The sequence below is a fragment of the Mizuhopecten yessoensis genome, unplaced genomic scaffold, assembly GCF_002113885.1.
Source record: "Mizuhopecten yessoensis strain PY_sf001 unplaced genomic scaffold, ASM211388v2 scaffold1595, whole genome shotgun sequence".
Lineage (NCBI taxonomy): Eukaryota > Metazoa > Mollusca > Bivalvia > Pectinida > Pectinidae > Mizuhopecten > Mizuhopecten yessoensis.
Genome location: NW_018404125.1, coordinates 734,550 through 737,507, shown reverse-complemented (window position 1 = coordinate 737,507; position 2,958 = coordinate 734,550). Strand labels below are relative to the sequence as shown.

Here is a 2,958-nt window from a genome sequence, read left to right as displayed (position 1 = left end):
GTACTGTAAATTCAACGGAACATTCTGACCATGAGTGTCACAAGTGATTTATAAAGTGTTATTTTGTGTCATACAGGCGGAACATGTATTATCTTGAGTGTCATGTATGGTACACGATCTGTTATACCGAGTGTCATGTATGGTACACGATCTGTTATGCCGAGTGTCATGTAGGGGACAGGTTGTGGTATGCCGAGTATCATGTATGGTACACGACGTGTTATGTCGAGTGTCATGTATGGTCCACGATCTGTTATGCCGAGTTTCATGTATCGTACACGACGTGTTACGCCGAGTGTCATGTATGTAACACGATGTGTATGCCGAGTGTCATGTATGGGACACAATCTGTTATGCCGAGTGTCCTATATGGTACACGATGTGTTCTGCCGAGTGTCATGTACGGTACAGATTGTGGTATGCCGGGTGTCATGTATGGTACAGGTTGTGGTATGCCGAGTATCATGTATGGTACACGACGTGTTACGTCAAGTGTCATGTATGGTACACGGTGTGTTATGCCGAGTGTACCATGTGGTAAGGATGTGTTATGCCGATTGTCATGTATGGTACACTATCTGTTATGCCGAGTGACATGTATGGTACACGATGCGGTATGCCGAGGGTCATGTATTGTCCACGATGTGTTATGCTGAGTGTCATGTATGGTCCACGATGTGTTATATCGAGTGTCATGTATGGGACACAATCTGTTATGCCGAGTGTCCTATATGGTACACGATGTGTAATGCCGAGTGTCATGTATAGTACACGATGTGTTATGACGAGTGTCATGTATGGTTCACGATGTGGTTACGATGTGTTATGCCGATTGTCACATGTATGGTACACGATGCGGTATGCCGAGGGTCATGTATTGTCCACGATGTGTTATGTCGAGTGTCATGTATGGATCACGATGTGTTATGCCGGGTGTCATGTATCGTACACGACGTGTTACCTCGAGTGTCATGTATGGTTCACGATCTGTGATGCCGAGTGTCCTGTATGGTACACGATGTGGTTAGGATGGGTTATGCCGAGTGTCAGGTATGGTACACGATGTGTTTAGGATGTGTTATGCCGATTGTACCATGTGGTTAGGATGTGTTATGCCGAGTGTCATGTATGGTTCACGATCTGTTATGCCGAGTGTCCTGTATGGTACACGATGTGTTATGCCGAGTGTCATGTATGGTACACGACCTGTTATGCCAAGTGTCATGTATGGTGCACGATGTGTTATGCCGAGTGTCATGTATGGTACACGATCTGTTATGCCGAGTGTCATGTATGGTACAGGATCTGTTATGCCGAGTGTCATGTATGGTTCACGATCTGTGATGCCGAGTGTCCTGTATGGTACACGATGTGTTATGCCGAGTGTCATGTACGGTACAGGTTGTGTTATGCCGAGTGTCATGTATGGTACACGATCGGTTATGCCGAGTGTCATGTATGGTACACGATGTGGTTAGGATGTGTTATGCCGAGTGTCATGTATGGTACACGACCTGTTATGCCGAGTGTCATGTATGGTACACGATCTGTTATGCCGAGTGTCATGTACGGTACAGGTTGTGGAATGCCGATTGTCATGTATGGTACACGATGTGTTATGCCGAGTGTCATGTATGGTACACGATCTGTTATGCCGAGTGTCATGTATGGTACACGATCTGTTATGCCGAGTGTTATGTATGGTACACGATCTGTTATGCTGAGTGTCATGTATGGTACACGACGTGTTACGTCGAGTGTCATGTATGGTACACGATGTGTTATGCCGAGTGTCATGTATGGTACACGATCTGTTATGCCGAGTGTCATGTATGGTACACGATGTGTTATGCCGAGTGTCATATATGGTACATGATGTGTTATGCCGAGTGTCATGTATGGTACACGACGTGTTACGTTGATTGTCATGTATGGTACACGACGTGTTACGTCGAGTGTCATGTATGGTACACGATGTGTTATGTCGAGTGTCATGTATGGCACAGGATATGTTATGCCGAGTGGCATGTATGGTACACGATCTGTTATGCCGAATGCCATGTATGGTACACGATCTGTTATGCCGAGCGTCATGTATGGTACACGGTGTGTTATGCTGAGTGTCATGTATGGTACACGATGTGTTATACCGAGTGGCATGTATGGTACACGACGTGTTACGTCGAGGGTCATGTATGGTACACGATGTGTTATGCCGAGTGACATGTATGGTACACGATGTGTTATGCCGAGGGTCATGTATGGTACACGACGTGTTACGTTGAGTGTCATGTATGGTACACGACGTGTTACGTCGAGGGTCATGTATGGTACACGATGTGTTATGCCGAGTGACATGTATGGTACACGATGTGTTATGCCGAGGGTCATGTATGGTACACGACGTGTTACGTTGATTGTCATGTATGGTACACTACGTGTTACGTCGAGTGTCATGTATGGTAAACGATCTGTTATGCCGAGTGTCATGCATGGTAGACGACGTGTTATGCCGAGGGTCATGTATGGTACACGATGTGTTATGTCGAGTGTCATGTATGGAACACGATCTGTTATGCCGAGTGTCATGCATGGTAGACGACGTGTTATGCCGAGGGTCATGTATGGTACACGATGTGTTATGTCGAGTGTCATGTATGGTACACGACGTGTTACGCCGAGTGTCATGTATGGTACACGATCTGTTATGCCGAGTGTCATGCATGGTAGACGACGTGTTATGCCGAGTGTCATGTATGGTACACGATGTGTTATGCCGAGTGTCATGTATGGTACACGACGTGTTATGCCGAGTGTCATGTATGGTACAGGATCTGTTATGCCGAGTGTCATGTATGGTACACGATGCGTTATGCCGAGTGGCATGTATGGTACACGATGTGTTATGTCGAGTGTCATGTAGGGTACACGATCTGTTATGCCGAGCGTCATGTATGG

The 2,958-nt window shown here is 46.2% G+C and overlaps 1 protein-coding gene across 1 annotated transcript; it reads right to left on the bottom strand.

The window, feature by feature from the left end:
* Nucleotides 1-1,068: 1,068 nt before the first annotated feature.
* Nucleotides 1,069-2,958, bottom strand: LOC110465701. Its single transcript, XM_021521703.1, has 3 exons — nucleotides 2,293-2,958; nucleotides 1,515-1,566; nucleotides 1,069-1,305 (listed from the first exon to the last, which is right to left on the bottom strand). Exons 1-3 carry the CDS (start codon nucleotides 2,950-2,952, stop codon nucleotides 1,079-1,081), a joined length of 939 nt encoding a protein of 312 aa, XP_021377378.1. The 5' UTR covers nucleotides 2,953-2,958; the 3' UTR covers nucleotides 1,069-1,078.

Coding starts and splice junctions, on each gene's coding strand:
- LOC110465701 (XM_021521703.1), bottom strand. CDS start 2,952: ATGACGCTCGGCATAACAGATCGTGTACCCTACATGACACTCGACATA. Junction 1,567..2,292: donor TAACACGTCGTGTACCATAC/ATGACACTCAAC, acceptor CCTGTACCGTAC/ATGACACTCGGCATAACAGA. Junction 1,306..1,514: donor CATGACACTCGGCATAACAG/GTCGTGTACCAT, acceptor TCGGCATAACAG/ATCCTGTACCATACATGACA.